Source organism: Prionailurus bengalensis, chromosome A1 (assembly GCF_016509475.1).
Source record: "Prionailurus bengalensis isolate Pbe53 chromosome A1, Fcat_Pben_1.1_paternal_pri, whole genome shotgun sequence".
Taxonomy (NCBI): Eukaryota; Metazoa; Chordata; class Mammalia; order Carnivora; family Felidae; genus Prionailurus; species Prionailurus bengalensis.
Genome location: NC_057343.1, coordinates 142449261 through 142472813, shown reverse-complemented (window position 1 = coordinate 142472813; position 23553 = coordinate 142449261). Strand labels below are relative to the sequence as shown.

The following is a 23553-nucleotide window of genomic DNA, read 5'->3' as shown; positions in this document are numbered from 1 at the left end:
GTATCCTTAGTTGGTATTGGACTGTTACTTATTAGATGGCCCTTAGTACAAGGTTGGTTATAACTATGAAAATCTTATTTACAGTAAGAAAAACTAAAATCAAGACAAATTAAGCTAAAACTTTTTTAATTTCAAGTTCTCTTAATTCTTGATTTACCCAAAACTTTTATTCTACTTAGAATTTTATGAACAGTATGTTTAAATGTGTCGTATACAAATTTATGTAGTTGACAGATATCTACAATGTACTTCTCAAAACTTGTGTTGAGGAACAGGTGTTCTGGAGAATGCTGAGTGGGGAAAAAGTCTTTTTTTTTTTCCTTTTTTTTTTTTTTTTGCCCCAAGTAAGCTTGCAGTTGAACAAAGTTAAACTGATTTCCTTACTGCAAGACTTCTTAGGACCTTTTAACATACAAATACATATCCTAAATCTGTAAAATTTGGCAAACTGTTTTTTAAGCTTATTTGACCATTCACATACCATGGAGTAGTTTGGAAAACACTGGACTACATATTTAAGATCATGTTATTGTCATATTTAGATAATTAAATAGTTTAAGTTATTAGTTGATATCACTATCCTAATGATTTTCATTTCTTAAAGTTTCTCCTTATGTCCATCCTTTTCTATTGCTGTTACTTCTTTTTGTAGTTTCCTGTCATTTATTTATTTGTCTAACTACTGAAAGTGACCAGATTTTGAAATTGCTGTTCCTCTGTGAGTATGGGTTTGTAACAATAATGGAAAATATTTTCAGTTAATTATGCCTTTTAAGTATAACAAATTATGACTTTATATTTGTACTTGTTATTTTAACTAGTACAAGTTTTCGCAAAACTTGCAAAAGAGCCATGTTTAGAGAATTAAAACTATTAAATGTATTTAGGTGTCTTTCTAATTGAATTTTGCTTTATTCCAGAAAACTTAGAAAATATTGGTAAAGGAATAGCTAGCAAACTTTAAAATTATTCAAAATTGAAAAAACTGGTGAACTTTGATCCAAATCAGGAAAGATGGCACCATTCGATGGAGAAGCATAGGAGGAGGATGAACATTAGCCTAAGGGTGATATTCAGTGTCAGATCTCTAAATGAGGCCAGTGAATACCACTGACTGTTGGCGTTTTATATGCAGTAGTGAATGAGTGAAGGACTATAATAATGGTAGCTCACTACTTACTATTGCGTTTGTGTTAATATTCAGCTATAGGAATGTTTTGAAAGTCAAGTGAAGAATAAACTCAAAGGTAAAAGCCCCCCCCCCCAAAAAAAAAATTTAACTCTCATCTGACTTCGCCTACCCCAAATCATTAGTGCTTTACTCCTCAGGTAACCACAAATAGTACTTTCCCAAGTGTCCTTTATTATTTGTTTCTTGAGTATCCTCTGTTGTTTGTTAATATTCATTGTAACATAAAATTTTGTATTTTGTATCTATTTTGTACCTTAGTTTTTTCACTTTGAAGTACTTCAGAACAAGGGCATGAAGGTTATATAATACTCTACTGTAAATATTGTTATCATTTTATTATATTTTCTTTTTCTATCATGAACACGAGATCATGAAAGACAAGATGAACCTTGCTTACACCTCAAAATTCCAAACTGGACCATTTTTAGTGTTTTAATATTTAATTTGTAGTTTATGTGGTGATGTAAATCCAAATTTAAAATCTGATTTAAAAGGACAAAATATTTTTTTTAGATTTCTGAACTTATATTAAGACCTATTAGAACATGAAAATTAAATACTTTGAAATACATTTACAAATTTTCATTGCAAGTGATTAAACAAGAGCCATGTTCTAATAATGATTTTTAAATTCCATCCCATCAACATATATGTAGAAATAAGTAAGCAAACCAGATGGAGAAAGCTGCTTTTAATATGTATGGTCTGTGAAAGCTTTTTATTCTACTTTAGGTATTGTGTATATCAGAATATTACTGTTTTCTTGAACTACATTTTTGTTTTATATTAAAACTTTTATTAATCAGGATTACAAGAGATTGAGCTATTATGGTTAATTGCATTTTGGTTATCTGAGAGGTAATCAGTGGAACTTTGTATTTCTCTATTCCAATTTATTGTTGAAAATCTCCTGATTTATTGATAAAGATCAATAGCTTTTCTTGCTTTAGTAAGTAAATATGTGTTTCCACTATTTGTCTATAAGAGAACCATGTCTAAACTATCTACCCCAGTCCCTCACACAAGGAATGTCAGGGATAAGATTAAATGCACAGTAAACGATTGTTAAATAAGTTTATTGTTGTCTTTCTTTGTTTTGGATTTGGAATGCAATATACTGATTTTTTCCCAGTAAGCTGAGCTTTTTCCATTATGTTGTTTCAAGTATGTGTATAAAAGTTTGGAAAACATATATTAATAATAAAGCTAGACAGAAATACTAGTAATAATAATTTTGAGTGTGTTTTTACATTGTAAATACAATTATTATAGTGAAATATGTTTTTAATTAAAAATTTAAGAGTTTTATGTTTTGAAGTTTGTACCTGCTTTAGAGAGATATAGAATATCATGGGCCTGAGGATCAGACGTATTACATCTATAGCTAAAGTATTTTTCTTTCCTTCCTCTCCTCCTCCCCATCTAGTACACATACTTTGCTATTTTAAGCATGTTTTATATTTACATAGTTTCTTTGTTTCCTGTGATTTGTTTTCTAGAGAGAAAGTTAATTCTTGGAAACATTTCTGATTTATTTATAGACTGGTCAAAGAAAAAATGATGTATGAAAAGGAAGCAAAACAACAAGAAGAAAAGATTGAAAAAATGAAAGCTGAAGATGGTGAAAATTATGCCATTAAAAAGCAGGTAAAATTGAATCCTTGGGGTACCTGGGTGGCTCAGTCAGTTAAGCATCAGACTCTTAGTTTCAGCTCAGGCTCAGGTCATGATCTCATAGTTTGTGGCTTCGAATCCTTCGTTGGGCTGTGCACTTCCAGTGCGGAGCCTGCTTGGGATTCATATTCTCTCTCTCTCTCTCTCTCTCTCTCTCTCTCTCTCTCTCTCAAAAAAATAAATAAATAAACCTTAATACACACACACACACATATATATATGACAATATTATATTAAATATCTTTGTATATTTAAATTTACAGATATTTTTGTAAATATTTTGATTTGAAGACCACCAAAATAAATATATATGTTACCCTTTTTAGTGGCTTCTCCTGATTCTCCCCATGACAAATTTCAGTTTCCTTAGTACTGCATACAAAGTTCTTCTTGATTTGAGTGCCTGCCTATCCACCCTTATCTCTTGCCATTCCCTCCCTGGACCTTTTCATTTCCTGATCATGCTCTTTTCCTTTGCCGCAGACATACTGCATATGTGTGAGATGTTCTTCCCACTTCTCCTACCTACCTTCTCCTTATAAATTCGTGTTTATCCTTTAAACATCCCGTACACTCTACCTAAAGATGGAGATAGGTGCTCCTCCTCTCTTGTCCCATAACAGCTTATTTATTCTCATCATAGCATTTTTTTTCAAATTTTTATTTAAATTCAAGTTAGTTAACATACTCTGTAATGATGATTTCAGGAGTAGAATTTAGTGATTCATCACTTACATAAAACACCCAGTGCTCATCCCAACAAGTGCCCTCCTTAATGCCCATCACCCATTTAGCCCTTCCCGCCACCCACCTCCCTCCATCACACCTCAGTTTGATCTCTATTCTTAAGAGTCTCTTGTGGTTTGTTTCCCACTCTCTTTTTTCCCCCTTCCCATCTGTCCATCTGTTTTGTTTGTTAAATTCCACATATAAGTGAAATCATGTGGTATTTATCTTTCTCTGACTGATTTCACTTACCATGAAACACTCAAGCTCCATCCACATCATTGCAAATCCATCATAGCATCATAGCATAGCTGACACTTGTTTCGTAATTCCTTGAGAAAATAGAAGCTATTGGGGACTTTCTCTTTTTCCCATGACAAAATCTTTCAACCTATCTGCATCTGTACCTGTACTACCTTCCTTCCTATTAGAATGGATTATATTCCCTAACCCTTGTTAGAACCATCAGTGATACTGTTTTCATGTCTTTGTCCTCATCTTCCATCACCTCAACAGCATTTGACACAGGTAAGCAAGCACTCTCCTTGAAGCGTTCTTTTATATTAGCATCTTTAATAGGTTAGCCTCCTGTTTTCCTCCTGTTTCACTATCCTTATTCTTCAGTCTCCTTTGCTGAAACCCTCCTCCTCCCCCTGTGCTGTCTTCCCCCATCCTGCACTCGCCTGTGTGTGTGCGTGTTTGTGTATTTTAACCTTTAAGACTTTTGTCTACAATCTCTGGGTAAGCTCATACCATTCTATAACTTTTAAGTATCGTTTTTATGTCTACTCATTTATTTACTCAACAGATATTTATTGAATCCCCTGCTACTTGCCAAATACTGTTCCAGGCATTCTTTTAGGTATGGCCTTTAAAAGAGCAGCAAAACAAAAAACCAGAGTTCCTGCTTACTTGGGAGGGACTAGTGCCAGTATCTCCCAATTTATATCTCTAGCCTTGACCATTCCAGAGATACATATATTCAACTAATCACCTACTTGATACTCTCTTGGGTGTCCAAAATAAAAGTCTGGGGCACCTGGGTGGCTCAGTTGGTTGAGCATGCAGCTCTTGATTTTGTCTCAAGCCATGATCCCAGGGTCATGGAAGCAAGCCTCATGTTGGGCTCTGCACTGAGTGTGGAGCCTGCTATAGTCTCAGTCTCTCTCTCTCTCTGTCTCTCTCTGTCTCTCTCTCTCTCTCTCTCTCTCTCTCTCTCTCCCTCCCTCCCTCCCTCTCCCCCTCTCTCCCTCTCTCCTCTCTCCCTCTTTCCCTCCCCCCCCACCCTTCTCCCCTGCTCACTTGCTCTCTCTCTAAAATAAAATAAAATAAAATAAAATAAAATAAAATAAAATAAATCAGTAAAATCTTGGTCTTCGCTTAAACTAACCCACCTTCCCCAAACAAAAAGCCGTTCCTTCTCTTGTTATCCCCTTTCAGTAAATGATACCTCCAGTCATCCCAATACCTAAAGCCAAAAATTTAGTGGGTCTCTTCCTGGTGCTTCTCTCTCTCTCTAATAATCACAGCTAATATAAGCAAGTCCTGTTTCTTATTCCATTTCTTTGCCTTCTGCCACCACCCCTAATCGTGTTCACTATCATCTTTTGTGCACGCTATTGCAAAAGCCTCCTAGTTGGCATACATCTTTGTCTCTTTGACACCTCCATTCCCTCCCACCACAGCAGCCAGATTGATCTCTTTAAAATAGTACATCAGGGGCGACTGAGTGGCTCAGTCGGTTAAGCATTCGACTCTTGGTATCAGCTCAGGCTGTGAAATCAAGAACCATGTTGGGCTCTGCACTGAGTGTAGAGCCTACTTGGGATTCTTTTTCTGCCCCTCCCCCCCCCCCGCTTGCATTCTTTCTCTCAAAATAAATAAACTTCAAAATGGTACATCAGATCTTTTTCTCCTTTACTTAAAATCCATTGTGCAGTGCACATAGAATAAAATCCAGATGACACTAAGAAAAAGGAGAGTATAGGGGCGCCTGGATGGCTCAGTTGGTTAAGCATCGGACTCTTGATTTTGGCTCAGGTCATGATCTTGCAGTTTGTAAGTTCCAGGCCTGTATTGGCCTCTTTGCTAACAGGGCAGAGCCCGCTTGGCATTCTTTGTCTCCTCGCCGCCCTCCCCCCACCTCTCTCTCTCTCTGCCCCTACCCTGCTCTCTCTCTCTCAAAATAAATAAATTTTTAAAAAAAGAATATAAACAAGCTTATGCAGATTGTATCTTAAGACTTCTTTTTAAAATTAGAACACAGTGCAATCACAGTGGCTTTTATCATACAAATTATGTTACAAATTATAATAGCGAACACTCAACCCAGACTTAATTCAGCAGTGTTAAATCACTTAAAATGGATTTTTCTGCAGGCAGTTGCTATCTGTGGTGCAAAAGGAACACAGTGTCATTTAAAACATCCAGGAAGAAAACCTTTTTAATTTTTGAGCTTCTGGGAGAGCCTGCCTTCCTCTGTGTGTGGTAAAGCAGAGGACATTTTTGTATAAGACACTCATAAATTAAGGGAGGATTTGTAAACAGATTTATAGATGTAATATGTCCCCCAATATACTGACCTTTAGGATATAACTGCTCTTCATAAGGGTTTATATGTGGAATATAACTTTTTGATTCTTAAAATTATGATGGTTAAATGCTTTTGAAGTATGTACTTCTGTAAATGTTTGTATCACTCTTGTACCTCTCTCACTTTAATGCCCTGTATCGTTTTCCAACATCTAATAAGAAATAGTGTGATGTAGTATATACCTTCATTTCATTCACGTCCTTCTTCTCTTGAAATAAGGCTTATTTTTCCAGTTGCGTAGGTATTGACCTCACTTAGTTTTTTCTTTGCCCTATTCTTTTAATCACCAGTAACGTATTAAAACATAGCTGTATAACTAGGAGTTGTAAGTTACTGAAGTGAAGAGTAAATATGTTGTCTTTCTAAATAAAATTCTACAAATGTCACAGATTATCACAGAATTTGTTTTACTATGTATATATTGATCATCTTTCATTAAAGTTACTGCTTTATAGGTAAGGATTAACTCTTCATTGAATCCTGGGTTCTAATTGTTATTTAAAAGTATTAGCCTCTTACTACATTATCATTGACTACATAAAAAGGGGAAGTTATAAAAAGGGGAAAATTTTTTGTTTAAAAATCCTATCTACATTCAGCCATGTCAAAATTCTCTACTTTGTCACAGCAGTCATGGTTATTTCACAGCAGTCATTTCTTAGGTTCCTAGTCCACTTCACACTTACATTCAAAAATACCATCCCGTATCTAATTACAGAACAGTAAGTCTTTCTGTTTACTGCGATTATCAACCTGCAGTGTATACAGTTGTCAACTGCAATTTTATTTGTTTGATGAAACCTTGTCTTTAACTCAAGCTACATGCTTTTCTCAATTTCCTTTCCCTAGTTTAGCTATACGGTGGTCAGAGATTCATGGTTTTTTTATATGCAGTGGGAGTTGCATTGCCCGAAGCACTGCTTTATTCCTGTTTGCCTACGACTTTAATGTCGGTAGTAGTTTCTTTACATCTGCTATGCCCCTCGTAGAAAATATCAAGGAAGCCAAGTGCTGTGTTTTGTGGGTTCTCTACTCGTCTCACTGTAGTTCTGAGCTAAATACTCTCCTTAGCCACTTCTCACTACTTTGGCTCTTTTGTCATTTGGATCCATTTTGCTCTGGCTATCCTGGATCTTCTGAACCGGAACTATCTTAATAACACGCATTTATAATGTCAGTCCCTACCAAACTTCTTACCTGTAATTGGTTGTCCAAATTGGACTTTCCTGGACTAGGCCTAATTTTGGTTTTTGTAAAATAAGTAACTAGGCAGAAGACGGATGCTAAGAGGCCAAAATACCAGTCAAAGAATTCATCTTTTCTGGCTGAACAGTGTAACGCAACCTTCAGATATTGCCCAAATTGATTTTGGTCCTCTGCTCACCATATCCCTCTTCTTCTCTACTCATCTCATCTAAATTAGGGATGGATGCAGAGGATTTTGCCCTCAAATAGTGAAGGTATTCTGGTCTTTTGTTTTTTTAAACCTATCTTGGAGCAGAAATGATTAGCAGTGGTAATCAAACATGCATCCCTGTTATTTTACCTGAGGCATGACTCCTCCTATTTTCCAGAAGTAATATTAAAAAAACCAAACGGGTACAATTTTTCCAACAAGGATTTATAGTTACTACATATAATTGCAGAGTTGTAAATGTGTCTTTTTGAGAAAGATGAAAGATGCACACACATTGTTTTGTGATTTACTTGAAACATGAGTTAAACATTCATAATTGGATGTTTCTTTTTCCTAAAATGGAGAATTTTTTTCCTCAAATATGTGGAAAATAATAGGAAGCTTCAGTCGAAAAGAGGAATTTGATGAAGTGTCTTTCACAAGATTGATTCTGCAAGAAACACCATATTTCTTTTATCAATAACAAAAATATTCAAAATAGCTTCCACTGATGCAAGAAAATTTTATTGCCTCTTGTTACCTATACTCAAGTTTATAAATGATACTCTGTACACTTGTTTTGTGTTTTGTTATAGATTCACAGGAAATTGCAATAAATGTTCAGGGAAGTCACATATACCCTTCACTATGGCTGCTGCATTGTTAGTAATGGTATCTTGTATAATTATAATATCCAGACCATGAAACGCACCACAGACCTTACTTATATTTCACCTGTTACACATGTACTCATTTGTGTGTGTGTGTTTGTATATAGTCCGATACAATTCTGTCACATGTAGTGTGTATAACTACAACCACAATCAAGATGGAAAACTATTCCATCACAAGATTGTCTGTGCTACTTCTTTGTAGTCCCTGACCTCCACCCCTAAATCCTAAGTAATTAATACTGTTTGAAGGATCATACAGTATGTAATCTTTTGAAATTGGCTTTTTCCTTGAGGAAAATAATTCCTTGAGGTCCACTAAAGTCATAGAGTCTATCAACTTTGTTTCTTATTATTGCTGAGCAGTATTCCATGGTATCATAGGTGTAACCACTGAAGGACATTTGGACTGTTTCCAGCTCTGGGCTGTTATGAAAAAGGCTGCTATGAACATTTGTAGACCGTTTTTGCATGAACATAAATTTTCATTTTTTCTGGGATAAATACCCAAGAAATTGCTGTGTTGTATTAGTACTTTTTTTTTTTTAAAGAAAATTGGCAAACTCTTCCAAAGTGGCTGTACTATATTACATTCCCACCAGAGATGTGCGAATGATTTGATTTTTCCACATCCTCACCAGCATTTGGTGTTATCGCTTTTTTATTTTAGCGTATAGCTGTCACCTACATGATAGATGTGTAATGATATCTAATTGTGCTTTTAGTTTCTATTTACTAACAACTATAATGTTGAATATCTTTTGCTTATTTGTGTCTATATATTCTCTTTAGTGAAATGTCTGTTCTCACTTTTTAATTAGATGCTTTTTCTACTTTTAAGTTTTGAGAGTTCTTTGTATATTCTAGGTAAATGCCCTTTGTTGGATATGTGGCTTGGAAATATTTTCTTAGTCTGTAATTTGTCTTTTTAGCCTGTTAACAAGGTCTTTCACTGAGCAACAGTTTTTAATTTTGAGAACATCTAATTTATGGCTAATGCTTTCTTTTGTGAATTATATTTTTGGTCTCAAGTCTAAGGCCTCTTTGTTTAGTCCTAAGTCCCAAAGATTTTCTATTTTTTGTCTAAAAGTTTTGTGGTTTTATGTCTATCCTTTAAGGTGTGATCAGTTTTGGGGCGCCTGGGTGGCTCAGTCGGTTAAGCGTCCGACTTCAGCTCAGGTCATGATCTCACGGTTTGTGGGTTCGAGCCCTGCGTCAGGCTCTGTGCTGACAGCTCAGAGCCTGGAGCCTGTTTCGGGTTCTGTGTCTCCCTCTCTTTCTGACCCTCCCCCATTCATGCTGTCTCTCTCTGCCTCAAAAATAAAGAAACATTTAAAAAATTTTTTAAAAAAAGGTTTGATCAGTTTTGAGTTAATTTTTATATAAGGTGTGAGGTTTAGTTTGAGGTTCATCTTTTTGCCTATAGGTGACTGGTTGCTCCAGCAGTATTTGTTGAAAACGTTATCCTTCCCTCATTGAATTGCTTTTGTACCTTTGTCAAAAAGCCATTGGACATATTTGTGTGGGTCTGTTTTGGGATTCTCTTTTGATCCATTAACCTGTGGTTTATCCATTAGCCTATTCGTTTACAAATACCACCCTGTCTTGGTTACTGTAGCTATAGAGTAAGCTTTAATTGTGGAAGAGTGAATCCTCTCACTTTCTCCTCCTCCTCCTTCTTTTTTTTTTTTTTTTTTTTTTGGTTTGTTTTAGCTTTTCTACTTCCTGTGCCTTTCCATAAAAATTGTAAATTTGTCTAGGTCTATAGAACACCTTGCTAAGTTTTGATAGGAATTGCATTAAACCTGTATATCAGTTTGAAGAGAATTGACATCCTTACTATGTCAGGTCTTCCAGTCAGTGAACATGAGAAGTCTTACAGTTTATTTAGGTCCTACTTCTTTCATCAGCATTTCATAATTTTCAACATATAGATCCTGGAAGTTTTGTTAGATTTCTACCTGAGTATTTCATTTTGTTTGAAAATATAAATAGTATTGTTTTTAGTTTTGGTTTCCACATATAGTATTTTGTTATCCAATATGGAAGTACATTCAGTTTTTTGTGTATTGATCTTGTAACCTGTGACATTACTGAGCTATCTCGTTTCTAAGATTTTTTTGTGTACTCCTTCTGGTTTTCTACAGACACAATCATGTCATTTGTAAGTAGAGACAGTTTTATTTCTTTTCAATCTGTATGTCTTACTTCTTTTTCTTACCTGATTGCTCTGGCTAAGACTTACAGTATTGTGTTGAATGAGAGTGGTCAGAATGGACATCTCCATTTATTTCTAATCTTAGGGAGATAGCATTCAGTCTTTTGCCATAAGTGTAATGTTAGCTGTACGTTTTTTGTAAATAGTGTTTTTCAAGTTGAGGAAGTTCTGTATTCCTACTTTGCTGAGCATTTTTATCATGAATGGGTGTTGGGTTTTGTCAAAGGCTTTTTCTGTATCATGTGATAAGACCATATGAGTTTTCTTCTTTGGCCTATTGATATTGTGGATTACATGGATTGATTTTTAAATGTTGAACTAGCCTTGTATACCTGCTTATTCACTTGATTGTGGTGTATAATTGTTTTCATTTATTGGTGGATTCTGTTTGCTAATGCTTTTTTGAGGATTTTTGTATCAAAGTTTATGGTCTGCAGTTTGCTTTTTTTATACTGCTTTTGTCTGTTTCTGGTATCAAGTTAATTCTCATCTCATAAAATTGGCTGGAAAATATTCCCTCTTCTCTTTTCTTAAAGTATTTGTGTAAAGTTAGTGTTAATTCTTCTTTAAATATTTGATAAAATCACCCAGTGGAACTATCTAGGTTTGAAGAGTTCTATTTCTTTTTTATTAAAATTCAATTCCTGGGATGCCTGGGTGGCTCAGTCAGTTAAGCGTCTGAGTTCGGCTCAGGTCATGATCTCGCAGTTTGTGAGTTCGGGCCCCGCGTCGGGCTCTGTGCTGGCAGCTCGGAGCCTGGAGCCTGCTTTGGATTGTGTGTCTCCTTCTCTTTCTGCCCCTCCCCCACTTGTGCTCTGTCTCTATCAAAAATAAATAAATGTAAAAAAAAATTAAAATTCAATTCCTTTCATGATTGTAGAAATATTCAGGTTATCATTTCAGTTTTGGTGGTCTGTAGTTTTCAAGGGATTGGTTCATTTCTCCTAAGTTGTTGAATTCATGATCATTATGAACAGGATTATAAAATTGTGAATTTTTTTTCCTTTAATGGTTGCAAGATATGTAGAGATATGATCTGTTTTGTTAATGATATTAGTGATTTGTGCCTTCTCACTTTATGTTTGTCAGTTTTACTGGAGATTTACCAGTTTTTTAAAAACTCAGCTGTTTGTTTCCTAGATTGTCTCTGTTGGTTTTTTTTATTTCTAATTTCTTTGATTTCTGATCTTATTTTTATCCCTCTTCTTGTTTAGGGTTTATTTTGTGCTTCTTTTTGTAGGTTCCTGAAGTAAGAACTTAGATTTTTAAATTGAGATCTTTCCTTTTTCCTAACATAAGCATTTACTGCTATAAATTTCCCTCTTGGCATTGCTATAACTTAATCCTACAACATTTGATAGGTTATATTTTCATTATCATTTATCTGTGTATTTCTCTGTTTCTTTTGAGACTTCCTTATTGACTCTTTGGTTATTTACAAGTATGTTGTTTAATTTCTAAGTGGTTTAAAGATTTCCCTGCTTATTTTTATTGTTGGTTTTTAATTTTATTTCATTATAGTCATACATGCACTATGTGTTATTTCAGTTCTTTTAATTTAAATTTGTTGAGATTTTTGTTTGTTTTGTTGTTGTTTGACCCCGGTTATGGTATACTATGATGAATGTTTCATGGGTGCTTGAAAAGTATTTGTATTTTTCTTTCTATCTAAGAGTGTTCTATAAATGTCAGTTAGATCTTGTTCATTGGTGGTGTTGTTTTTTTTTTTTTTTTCTATCTTTGCTGATTTTTTTGTTTTAGTACTTCTACCAATTGCTAAGAGTGAGGTGTTAAAATCCCTGGGTATATGTGTGGATTTGTCTCTCTCCTTTTAGCTTTATTAGTTTTTGTGTTATGTATTTTGAAGCTCTGTTGTTAGTACATACACATTTACTTATTTTTTTGCTCTGAAGCAGTATTAATATCGCCACTCCTGCTTTTTCTGTCTTTTTAATGTTTGCCTGATAACATTCTTTTCCATCCTTTTATTTTGAAACTCTGTTTGTCGGGGCGCCTGGGTGGCGCAGTCGGTTAAGCGTCCGACTTCAGCCAGGTCACGATCTCGCGGTCCATGAGTTCGAGCCCCGCGTCAGGCTCTGGGCTGATGGCTCAGAGCCTGGAGCCTGTTTCCGATTCTGTGTCTCCCTCTCTCTCTGCCCCTCCCCCATTCATGCTCTGTCTCTCTCTGTCCCAAAAATAAATAAACGTTGAAAAAAAAAAAATTAAAAAAAAAAAAAAGAAACTCTGTTTGATTTTGTTTGAAGTGAGTTTCTTGTGGGCAGTATATAGTTGAGTTGGCCCAGTCTCTGAATCTCTGTCTTTGAGCTGGTGGATTTAGACCATTTATTTTTAAAGTAATCACTGACACCTTAGGGATTAAGGCCCAGATTATTATTATTTTTTATGTTTATTTATTTATTTTGAGAGAGAGAGTGCAAGCAGGGTAAGGGCAGAGAGAGAGGGAGAGAGAGAAAATGCCAAGCAGGCTCCACACTGTCAGCACAAAGCCTGACTTGAGAATGAACTCACGAATCATGAGATCATGACTTGAGCCAAAATCAAGAGTTGGACACTTAACTGAGCCACCCAGGCACCCCAGGCCCAGATTATTTTTTATTCATGGAATTCATTGCATATCCTTAGTCATTCATCAGTAACCACAAAACACAAGTCAAAATCCTTCCTTCCTCCTTCCTCCCTCCCTCCCTTCCTTCCTCCACTTCTTACAGCATGACAACTGGGTCCTGAGAGAAGGATTTCCTAAAAATAAGCTTTTCAAGAAGCCCACGTGGAAGCTGGTCTTAGGTTCCAGAAGGCCATTTCTGCCATATTCCTTTGGTCACAGGCCCAGCCCAGATGTAGTGTGGGAGGCGACTGCACAAGAGCAGGATCATTGGAGGCCATCTTTATGTCTTTCTCCCCTGTCTATATTGAGGTATAGCGGACAGTTTAAAATTGTATATATTTACGGTGTGCAGTTTGATGATTTGATAAATTTATACATTGTAAAATATCCACCATAACCAAGGTCCTTAACATATGCATCACCTTACGTAGTTACACTTTTCTCTTTCTGTCTCTTTTAAAAGTCAGATGGATTTCTTAACATGTTTATTAGCACGTTACCATTTTACCTCCATGTAAAAGGAGACTTAACGATTGTTACAGTCACCTCTGAACTACCCTAAAGCCCAGTTTGGCAAACTAATGTAGTTACCATTGGTTCCAGAGACAGCCAGTATACCAAAATTAGAGTGCCTATAGATTATTTTAGGTATAGTCAGCCCTGGGTGAATGGATCATTAAAGAAGCTAGAAATCTTCTGTCAATTGAGCAATAGCAAAAGAACTTGACATTGGCCAGATTCTTTCATGGAACTGTTCTTTCTGAAAAAATGAAAATCTGCCAATTACGGCTTTTCCTTTCCCTCTCCAACTTATCTACATTTGATTATAAAGGAAATTGATTCAACTTTAGTTTAGTAATATATTCATTATTATAATCTGAGGGTTGCTAAGCCTCCCCAGACTTCCATTTTACCTGACTAACTTCCATTATGATACCCCAAAATCACAACTTGTTTTAAAAACAGTAAGACATAAGTACGACCACATCCTGTTGTGTTCCCTAAGACTCCTTACATACCTCCCCTTCCTCCCAATCTGTGCCAAGATCCTGACTTAGCCTCAGTCTTGTCCTAGTCAGCATTAGAAAAAACTGAGAGTTTATTCAGATATTTTAAACAGAGGTACCATTCATTTGAGTGACCCCTTCCTAAGGGAACATTTTAAAAGATAATACTCATTTAGTTCAGGTATTTTGAAGGGTGTCTTTACTATATAATCACACCTTATATATGGTCTTTTAAAATTATTCCTGACAGTTGTAATTCATTGTTACAAGGTAAAGTACATGATTTATGGCCTTGATAAAGATGTGGTTTATGGATTCCACATCATAGTCATCAGTGTACTGTATGCCTTTGGCTCCCAGTGGCATGGTCTTCTTGAAGCTGTGTCAAGTGTTTATTTTCATGTTCATGCTCCTCTACTGGAATGGAGGACAGAGACCTTCTCTTTTCATTTTTTTTTTTTAATTTTTTTTTTCAACGTTTATTTATTTTTGGGACAGAGAGAGACAGAGCATGAATGGGGGAGGGGCAGAGAGAGAGGGAGACACAGAATCGGAAACGGGCTCCAGGCTCTGAGCCATCAGCCCAGAGCCTGACGCGGGGCTCGAACTCACGGACCGCGAGATCGTGACCTGGCTGAAGTCGGACGCTTAACCGACTGCGCCACCCAGGCACCCCTCTTTTCATTTTTATATCCCTCGTCCCTGGCATCCTATAGACATACATTAAGCTTATTTAAATGAATTGGGGCTGGTACATGGGAGAGTCTGATCTTTGGCTCTAGTTACATCAGAGTTCTGTTTTGATAGATTAATTGAGGATTCTTGCTCTGTAATAATGCATAGAATAATAATAGAATTTTTTGAGGGCCGCATTGCTTGAAGCTTATTTCATTGACAATACTATACTAAAGTTTTCAAAAAATTTTTTACAAGTAAAAACATTTCTACTTGCTGTGTTTTTGACCTTACTGTTTATATTCATTTCATCTTGTTTAATTAATATAAGCTATTCTCAAAGCAGTTCCATAGGGAAGAAATACGAATCATGTATCCAATGAAATGTGCCTGTCACTGATTTTTCACATGTATTCAAATTACCCAGATACATAAGATAATTTAAAGGCAGTGATTACATTTCAGGGTATAGTATGATGAGCAGTGAAGTAAAGTCATGATCCTCTGTCTGAAGTTTTCAGCAGTGTCTCGTTAGCAAAAGAATTACAAGTTCAACAGTAGGTTTTCACCTGAAAAAATAGATGTGGACAGAGAGCATCCTTGTGTATTATGATTCTGATTTTTGTTTATAGTGTGAGAGCTATAACAAAACCATTGGGGAAAAGGAAGAAGGTACTTGGAGTTATTTAAGTTTGTATTAAAATATAATGTCTTTCCTTTTTATTTTAGATGAGCTAGGTAAGAAAGCTTATTAGGAAAAGTTCAGGATTTGTACCCATTTAACCAAAGGTATTTGTCCAAACACTACTTTTTGGAAATAAATGTTTAAATGATCTGTTTCTTTCTGAGAATAGTTTAAGGAGATAAAGCTTCCTACCACCTTAGGAAACAGACCTATTTGAGGGCCAACATCTGACACTAATTTATTTACCTTCCTGTTGATTGGTTTCTCAGTGAATGATTTGATTTTTTTCTTTTATGATTCAATATTTTACAGTCCAGCTTTGAATGCTATATTTTAAGTCCAGAAATATCCACGAGAATAAATATTCTTGTGTTTAATTCTGTTGTGTCTGTCTTCAAGAGGAATAGGCAGAAGTTCAGATTCAGAGGGGTGCCAGGTTGGTAATTTGGCTCAAACTGCATGGGGAGAATAATCTCTCTCCTAAAATGAAGCACAAGGATAAGTAATAACTTTTTATGCATGATAAGCATCAAAAATATGAACCTGCTGGTCTTTGCTTTTCATTTTTCTTTACCTCTGTCTTTCAGTGAGAACCTCCTGCAGTGTGCACACGATGTGATCAATAACTCAATAACTTTTTTCATGCAGTAATTATCTCCATGTGATATTATCTGAACAGTGTTTTTCTTTATTACTCGGAAGATGCAGGAGATATTTATATAACCAGCTGATCCCATTTTGGATAAAGGTGCTTTGTGACAGCAGGAAAAATAGTTTATTTTAAATGGCCTTTTTAAATAAATGCTCTATGAAAAGCTTTTCCAGCTAATTTTCACTTAGTATGAGAAGGTGATTACCAAATGATCAAAAACTTGTACTCTGAATATTTTACAGTATGATAGTCATTCTTTCTGACTTCTTATAATCACAATTTAAAGTATCGAACTGTATAACATACCTGTAATTTTTTCCTGATTCCTCTCAATCGTTTTAGATATTTACAGAGGCATAAACTAAACACATAAGTTCTACCATCTCTGCGTGTCTCACAGAGATTTTCATTATAGGCAGAGATCCTTCAAGAGTCCCGGATGATGATCCCAGATTGCCAGCGCAGGTTGGAAGCTGCATATAGTGATCTTCTGCAGTTATTAGTAAGTAAAAAATTCTCTGTATTCTGTTTAAAAATTCTTTCAGTCCAATGCATGGAAGGCCAAATCTTAGTATTCAACACTGTCAACTAGTTGGGAACTATTTTGTTCACTTGTCCTGTATACCAGTATATTTTAAAACAATTGATAGAGATTAAATTGTGTTTTAAATTATGCCTCCAGTGGAAGTACTATATCTAACATGTTTATTCTGTTTAAACTTAGTTAATTAAATATATTTGAGTTACCATGGTAGATATTCATGGCACTAACATTGTCCAGCAATATCTTGAATTATTTAGTTTTCATACATAAAGGTCTTTTTTGGCACATTTTTAGTGATAAGTAGACTATTTAAAATTTTGAAAGATCCAAATGTTTCAAATGAATTTTTAAAAAGATCTAGAATTCTTTCAGAGTCAAACCTAAATCCATTTGAGAGGGAAAAAAAGCCTTGTAATATAGGCAGTCCTTGGATAACAGTGTTATCGTACTTGATAGTGTAAATGCTTTGTGATACAGTGGCAGAATCATTTTATAAAGGATTCTAAGAATAATTAAAAGTCCTCTTATTTCTTTCTTAATAAAGATAACTGAATAATACTGTATTCAAGACAATTGTTATTGCTGTTTGATGATAATTTGATGAATTCTGACATTTCCTTTACTAATCTCATTTTACGTTTCTATTTCTTGAGCTAATATCACCTCGCTACATAGCTTTCTCCTGATTTATAATTGTCCCTTACATAACAAAAGTATGGTGAGAGATGATCATACGTATTCTTTGAAAAGGAATGACATTTGTTTTCCTACCCAAATAATATTAGGACTAAATCTGCAAGAAAAAACAAAAAGAGAGGTGTTTACATTTTACTTTAATTTTGACACAGAACTCCATATTTATCTATAGGAACTTTTTAAAGGCAGGGTAATTCTCCTTAACAGACAAAAGTAAAGCTGTGGTTTTAAAATAAAAGATAGATGAAAGCAGAAAATAATTACTATATTAAAATACTCCTTGAGACAGAAGCACCATTTGTATTTTCTGACAATTTAAATGTTTTTTTTCTCTCATGAATATAGCAGCTAAAAAAGTAATATAAGTTGCTTGAAAAAATTACACTGTCTTTGGATGATATATTTGTGTATATGGATGTATCCAACAATATTTCTACCCTCAAAGAGCTTATATTTACCAACAGAGAATAAAGACATGTTTAGGTGTCATGTAGAGGTTTAAGAAATTCTTACCTGCAGTCTGAGTTAAGCAAATTCTTACTCCTTTTGCTTTAAATTTTCATATTAAATAAACACACATACCTGTCCCCTCTGCTCTATAACTATTTGTACAGCTCCCAACTTATATTGACCTGACATGAATAACTAACCATAGCTTTACTTAAGTACAAATCAAACATGCAAAATGACTTAAATGATATTATTTCACTTATCTCTTAGCATAATAATATTAGCAAGAGCTTTATGTATAAAGTATCAAGAAAAGATTCACTCAGTCAAAAAATAAAAGATGTTAGTACTTTGTTTCCTTGTAGTACAACATATAATACTCATTAATAAGCGGACAGTTCAGTTTTCTAATTTGAAGATGATACTTAACTCTGGTGTGACACCACTAGCCTTCTTGGTCGTTGTGAGTGGTTGGAAGATTAATTTGGTCTGAATGTTTTTATATATGTAACATTTTAGTAAACCATCATTTTTTTTTTTTAGTCCACTCATAATCCTTTTGTATAGTGACATGTTGACAAAATGAGAATAAAATTTTGTGTTAATTTTTTTGAGGTTTTTATTTAATTCTTTAATGCCAGTAGCTGTAGATGACCGTGTTTTTCACTTACTCTGTGAGAATGCTATGTAGTGAAACAAAACCAAACCTATTTTTCTTCTCTTAACTATAAAGGAAGAAAGAACATGGGAAATCTTTGAAATTAAACAATATTTAGATGGGGATTGGAATCATTTTTGTGTTAATTTTTGAGATTTTTATATTGTTGGTTTATAATATTTGAGGAAATCACAAAGGACTAAAGCTGAGAAGGAGAAATCTAATTTTTATTATATTTCATTTCAGGAGAGTGAAAAAGACTTGGAAGAAGCTGAGGAATATAAGGAAGCACGCTTAGTATTGGATTCAGTGAAGTTAGAAGCCTGAAGTTTTTCTGTACAGGGTGTTTGTTTTTTGTTTTTTGTTTGTTTTTTTTTCATTAAATCTTGGGATCCATTCCACAATTCATTATTTTTGACCACTGCTGTATGTTCAAGTAGTAGGAGAATGTGATTCTTTTTATGCAGTTGCATATATTTTTCTTTGCCTAATTTAATGTGTCAAATAAATGAATTCGTCTAATAAAATTGTTTATATCATACTTTACACCATATTTTTAATTAACCTTTTATCATTAAATCATAGACATTTTTAACAGAGAATTAAAATCTGTCAGGTTCTCTTTGAAGTCTAAGTATTTTGCTTCATAAATATGGATTCAGTTAAAAATAAGATACTTTTTTTTTTAGTTAAAAATCCAAATTTTGAACAGTTTATTCTAAATAGGGTACAATTCCTTCAAAAGAAAGAAGCTCTCTGTGGATAAGGCCTCACATATTTATGCTTTCATAGTCAAAGTCTAGCATTTCCATTACTGTTAACCAATAGAAACATTTAAGTCTTTTCCCAGAAAGATAGATTTATACAAAAAACACCAGTGATTTAGGTCTTCAAATAGAATTCTTACGAACAAAGAATTGAATTGTATTTTCAAGGAATAATAGCTATTGTCATTGGTGTACTGGGAAATGTTTAACAGATCTTCAAAATGGAAAGGGAACCTCTGACTTTGGTGGTATAAATACTCCCACTGTGATTAATTTCAAGTTACTAACATGACATCACTGAGCACAAAGTTGGGAAGATATGAGCCAGCTCCAGCATACACTGGCCATAGCCAAACCTGGATTATCTTGATTGACTAGAAAAGCGTATCATTTTATCACAAAGTATTTTTTCCAGTACAGTTGTAAACCAATGAATTACTTAATCATTTCAGTTTATTTTCTAAAAATATATGACAACTCATTTAACCTCCTATTTCTTGAAAATGTGTATGAGCTTTATATCACCAGTCTAGCATGAACAATGATCTAAAGAACTAAAATAGTAATAATAGCATTTAAACTTTAAAACTCGTAACTGAAAAAATAACAGAAGCTGAATTTTTGCTGCTATAAGATACATACTTGTAGGATGGTTGATCTGATTTTGGAAGTCACTAATCACTAGAAACCATAACGTTTATTGAACCTATCAAAAAGAGAAGAGAAAAATAATACTATTCTGTTATTTTTAAAGGGTACTATTGTTTTAAAGCACAGAATGCATAATTTTTTAAATAAAATCTTTATACATGCAGAAAATTACTTCATCAGGGAATAACATACATCAGAAGCATTTCTAAATTGAAGTGTCATCGTCTTAATATTACATGCCATTTTTAAAGTATACGAGGTGGGGAGGGGAAGAATGAAGAAATGAAAACATAATTACAATGTAAAACTTTATACTTAAGGCTTAATATTAGAGATTTGAGTAGCAGGAGAATTGAAATTCTGAATTATTTTGTGGTTGATGTTTAGCATCAGAATAGGTTGGTTTATGGGAGAGGGAAGGGACCATATTTAGTTTTCCAAATAAAATATCATTTAAAAGGCATTTTACCATTTCTGAAATGTAAAACAATCTCATTTCAATCTTCTGCCAAATACACAAATACCATACATATTCATAGGAAAAAATACTGGTCCCTCCAGAAAAAAAGTAATACTGAAGGGGAAGTTTTGCAGCCACGACCCAGATATTGGTTGCTGAAAAAAATTATTTTCTTACCAAAAAGCCTAAGAAAGGAGAAATTAACAAGGTAGATGAAAATAAGTATACCTTTAGCGAATTTCTATCTCAGCTATAGATTTTATACTGGATCTCTTTCCAGACACTGATCAGAAGCAGCAAGAAGCTTAACATTCTGTGAAGGTTTATTCCTGGAAAATTTTGACACATCCCAGTTATGTTTTCACAGCCATCGAGAGGCACAGTAAGTTAAGAACAGTTGTAATTCATTCAGTGTCAACTTGTTTTTAAGCTTTGATTTAAAACCTTACAGCTTTGGGACAGTTGGGTGGAAATTCCCAAAGGTAATATTGCCTTTTTCTTTCTCCACCAATACCTGACCCCAACCAATATATAGCAGTTGCTTAGTAAACATTTGTAGAATAGGTAAAAAGCAGGAACATCTCTAACCTCTGGAGTGATAGAAAGAATGCTATGAAGGATACCATTACACCACAAACACACTTAACAATGATTTTCAAACTATTTTTACCACAAACGTCAATAAGAAACACGTTTTCCATTGTGACCCAGTACCTACTTAGAAGAGTCTATATATACGTAAAACAAGAAGTCCTCTTTAATATGTACAATTTCTCAGTTCTCTGTTTCATTTTATTTTATTTTTTTTTTACGACAGCACAAGTGGGGGAGGGGCAGAGAGAGACACACACACAGAATCTGAAGCAGGCTCCAGGCTCCCAGCTGTCAGCACAGAGCCCGACGCAGGGCTCGAACTCGGGAACGGTGAGATCATGACCTGAGCCAAAGTCAGACACTTAACTGACTGAGCCACCCAGGCACCCGTTTCATTTTTTTAATAATGATTTTGACTACCTGCTATTGGGTTGTGAAAAATACTACCCTAATACAATAATATAAAATGCTTCTACTTATAAGAGTTCCCTCTCTCTCTCTCTCTCTCCATTTATTTATGATTAAGGATATTTATCCTATATATAAATAAATGGTTATAATATATATAAACAATTGCCCCTGTGAATGTGTGCAAAGTTATACACATTGCAGGTATGAAGTGTCATTGTAACATGTAATCATCTAACATTTGTTAGGTACCTTTAGTCCTTGCACAGACTATAATACAATGGCTTTCATAGAGCAAATAGGCAAAACAAAGACAAGTGACAGAATTGAGTAGTAAACCTAACTTTTCTGTATTTTTCTGCATAGCAAAGGGCATATCATTTCTAGGTAAGAATGTGCATAGGATAAAGAAGTACAAACATAGCCTGTGGAATGAGTTAAAGTAACCGTATCCAGGCTGGTTTTAATGCCATTGAGCATTTCCAAGTTCTAGCATTTTCACTTGGACATTTTTGGTCAATGGGACTGGGCTTTTGGGACGTTTATATTTTGGATGAGTATTAACGTTTCAAGAGCTGGGTTGTCTTTTATTATATTTTGTACCATACTAATTGCATAACCATTAGTTACGCAAACAGTTCCTTGGGAAGAAACGGAACTTGTGGGAAATTTTTTTAAAAAACTGCTAAAATAAGCACATGTTTATTTTATGAATAAGGAAGGCTGGTTGAAACAATATATTTTAATGTTCATTTAGCATCTCTTGACTTTCTGGTCAGGAACATTCAAAGCCCAATATTTAAAAATCGTCTCTATGCCTATACCTGTGCAGTGAATCACTTCCAAATTGAGCAGTCAAACCTGGTTAATCTAAATTACTTTGCAAACTTCATTACATTACTTGGCTTTTTAAAAATCCTATCAAATTTAATAAGGACATATCCTACAGCTGGTTATCACTTAAATCTTATTATTTGGTCATTTGGATAAACCAAGGACAGATTAATCCTTACTTTGATGGCAAGTTAGGGCCTTTTAAATGTCAGTGTAAACTTGACGTGTATATTGAGCAAGCTCTGTGAAGCATTTGGCATTAAAGGGTTAATCAGATAATTTAGTCCTTGAGACTCTTTTGAGTGCTTTTAGCTGGAAAGAAATTGAATGGTTGAGAAATGGTGCACTATGAAACAAGTTATAAGTATTAGTGTACTTGAAATTTTCAAGAGTGCTTCATAAAAATCTATATTGCACTCCACTATTCGTCTTATTGCTCTTATAATACGAGAGGCATTTGTTCATGTATTGGACTGTTGCACTGAAAGGTATAATTAATTTGTGAAACAGTGGATCACAACCTTATATTTTGTTTATTGCTTTCTGTTGACTGCTGGATAGTTGACAATTTCTTTCAACATCTTGGGGGAATTAAGAGGTTAATATTTTTAATGCACAAAGAGCCCTTTCAAATTAAAGAATCCCCAGTATAAAAAGTAAAGGATAGAAACACACAGTTCATAAAAGAAGAAATACAAATGGATAGGTTTTTCAAAAATGTTTCACTCAGTAACCAAATTCAAATTTTAAAAACAAGCAAATTTTTAAAAATATCTGTTGGCTGGGTGTGATATAGTTTTTACCAAAGACACTACATAAAGGATGAAGTGTGAAATAGTGAAAAAGTGAAAAAGATCATTTTCACTGTATGCAGTTGATACGTACTAGGGAAACACAAGAGTCACCTGTAAAGTAATAAGAAGGAATGAGGTAATTAAAGTGGGTAGCTGCAAAATTAGTATATAAAACTGTTACGAGTTGAATTATATCTCCCAAAAAGATATGTTGAAATCCTCACCCCCAGTACTCAGAATGTGACTGTATTTAGAAATAAGGTCCTTGCTGGAGTGCCTGGGTGGCTCAGTCAGTAAAGCGTCCGACTCTCGGTTTCGGCTCAGGTCATGATCTCAGGGTTTCATGAGTTCAAGCGGGGCTTAGGGCCCTGTGCTGAGCTTGCTTGGGATTCTCCTTCTCTCTCTGCCCCTCCTCTGCTTGCACTGTCTTTGTCTCTCTCCAAATAAATAAACTTTAAAAAAAAATTTTCTTAATTACATCTTGCTGATGTAATTAGTTGCAGTGAGTTCGTAACTAGGGTAGGCCCTTAATCTATGACTGATGTCCAAAAATAACGTGAGAGAGAAGGCCAGATGACAACA

The 23553-nt window shown here is 34.6% G+C and overlaps 1 protein-coding gene across 2 annotated transcripts in view; it reads left to right on the top strand.

The window, feature by feature from the left end:
• TBCA (tubulin folding cofactor A) overlaps positions 1–19009 on the top strand; it is a 77681-nt gene extending 58672 nt beyond the window's left edge. For both annotated transcript variants that reach the window (XM_043592645.1, XM_043592637.1), the window contains exons 2-4: positions 2734–2839; positions 16531–16617; positions 18710–19009. In XM_043592645.1, the coding sequence (XP_043448580.1) occupies positions 2734–2839; positions 16531–16617; positions 18710–18790 (274 nt within the window). In that variant the 3' untranslated portion in view covers positions 18791–19009. The remainder of the gene's footprint in view (positions 1–2733; positions 2840–16530; positions 16618–18709) is intronic.
• The last annotated feature ends 4544 nt before the right edge of the window (positions 19010–23553 follow it).